The 1,995-nt window shown below is 30.3% G+C and overlaps 1 protein-coding gene across 1 annotated transcript; it reads right to left on the bottom strand.

The window, feature by feature from the left end:
* Window positions 1-2: 2 nt before the first annotated feature.
* HELRODRAFT_153737 (hypothetical protein) lies at window positions 3-209 on the bottom strand (the record flags this gene model as incomplete). Its single annotated transcript, XM_009014987.1, has 1 exon — window positions 3-209. A coding segment is annotated over one exon (207 nt), but the record flags the coding sequence as incomplete, so codon positions are not given.
* Window positions 210-1,995: the final 1,786 nt, after the last annotated feature.

Here is a 1,995-nt window from a genome sequence, read left to right as displayed (position 1 = left end):
ACAAACACATCAATTATTTTATTAAAATGAATAAATTCAAACTTTTCTCTTTTCACATTTAAAAATACCATGTCACTTAGGCGATTTTGTCCCATTGTTGATATTAGATACGTAGAAAATAGTTTTAATTTGTTAAAAGATTGTTCACAACTCGCAATGGATACAGATAGGGTAAGAAGTATTTTAAGTGCCACTCTGAGATTTGGAAAAGCCAAAAGCGTCTTTCCGTAAGAGATATTGAAGACAAGAAGCTCTAACGACGTTTTAGGTTTTAATTTTAAAACCTAATACTAATACTAATAAACTGTCAGATTTACAAATTTTGATTAAATCATTTTCTAACATATTTCATTTCATTATTGTTTCTGAAACCTGGTTAAATGACGTTACATGTAAATTAGTTAATATTGATTCCTTAAATTTTGCTTGTAAAAATAGAACAGGCGGAATTGGAGGAGGTGTAGGAGGAGGAGGAGGAGGTTTTTTATTAGAAAAGACATTCCTTTTGTAACTAATTTAATATCGATATTTGATGATGATCTTTCAGATAGTTTATGTATTAAAGTTACTTGCAACTATTTTAAGGGTACAATTTTAGCCATATATCGACCTCCTGCTTCTTCCTTCGATGCTTTTTTAAGACATCTGGAATGTATTTTGGATAAGCTTAAACCTACAACGGATATTTACCTTGTTAGTGACATCAATGTTGACCTATCTAAATGCACTACTCAAAGTATGGCAATTAAAAATTTACTAGCAACTTACAATATTTCCTCGACGATTGAATTACCTACACGAGTAACAAATACATCAGCCACTCTAATTGACCACATCTTTAGTAATAGTTCTTTACCACATACAGCTGGTATTCTTTTATCTGATTTTTCGGACCATTATCCAATATTTTCATTCTTCAATAGCACAAATTTGTCCTCTCAGCCACCTGGTATCTTAGGTACTCGTCATTTCACTACTAAAACTTTTGACATTATCAATAAAATTTTATCCATGACCAAATGGGATGATGTACTTGGATCTGAAAACGTTGAGGTATCCTGTCTGTCTTTCTATAATCACTTTAACTCTATAATTGATAGATATGCTCCAATCAAGGTAATTAACAACAACAAGCACAAAGGATGGATTACCAGGGACATCATAAAAGCCTCTAGAATAAAAAATAAACTATTTAAAAAATGTATTTTGAATCCCACACCTTCTAATCTAAAGATATATAAATACCACCGCAATCGTTTCACTAGTGTTATAAGAAAGGCTGAGCGTAATTATTATAGTAATATATTTTCTAACAATGACTCAAAATTTAAATGGAAATTCATTAATTCGTTGCTTAATAATGCCTCTTCTCATAATATTTCTCAATTAATGATTGATGATAACGTTGTTACTAACAATTTGACAATTTCTAATGAATTCAATAATTACTTTATTGAAAGCTTACTTTCTATCGATGATAATTACAATTCTTGTGATAATTCTTTCTTGTCTGGTAATAGCTCTAATTCTTTTTATATTTATAGTGTTAATGAATCTGAAATTTTAGATGTGGTTGGTAATATGAAAAATACAAAATCCTTATCTGATGATGAACTCAGCAACTATATAATTAAAAAATGCATTTACAATATCACTAAACCTCTTGCCTATATATTTAACTTATCATTTAAACAAGGTGTCTTCCCCACTGTATTTAAAACTGCTCGTGTTATTCCTATATATAAAAAAGGTGACAAACGTTGTATAAACAACTACCGGCCCATATCTTTATTATCTCCATTGTCCAAGATATTAGAAAAACTCATGTATATTCGAATGCACAAATTTATAACAACTTTTCATCTCCTATCGGAAAACCAATTTGGCTTCCGATCTGGCAGATCAACTGAATTAGCCAATCTTCAGTTTGCACATAACACCCTTTCTAATATGAATGATGGACTTCTTACAATTGGCGTGTTTATTGATCTCAGT

The sequence above is a fragment of the Helobdella robusta genome, assembly GCF_000326865.2.
Source record: "Helobdella robusta unplaced genomic scaffold HELROscaffold_15, whole genome shotgun sequence".
NCBI lineage: Eukaryota > Metazoa > Annelida > Clitellata > Rhynchobdellida > Glossiphoniidae > Helobdella > Helobdella robusta.
The sequence above is the reverse complement of the archived record's forward strand: the minus strand, read 5'-3'. Positions and strand labels throughout refer to the sequence as shown.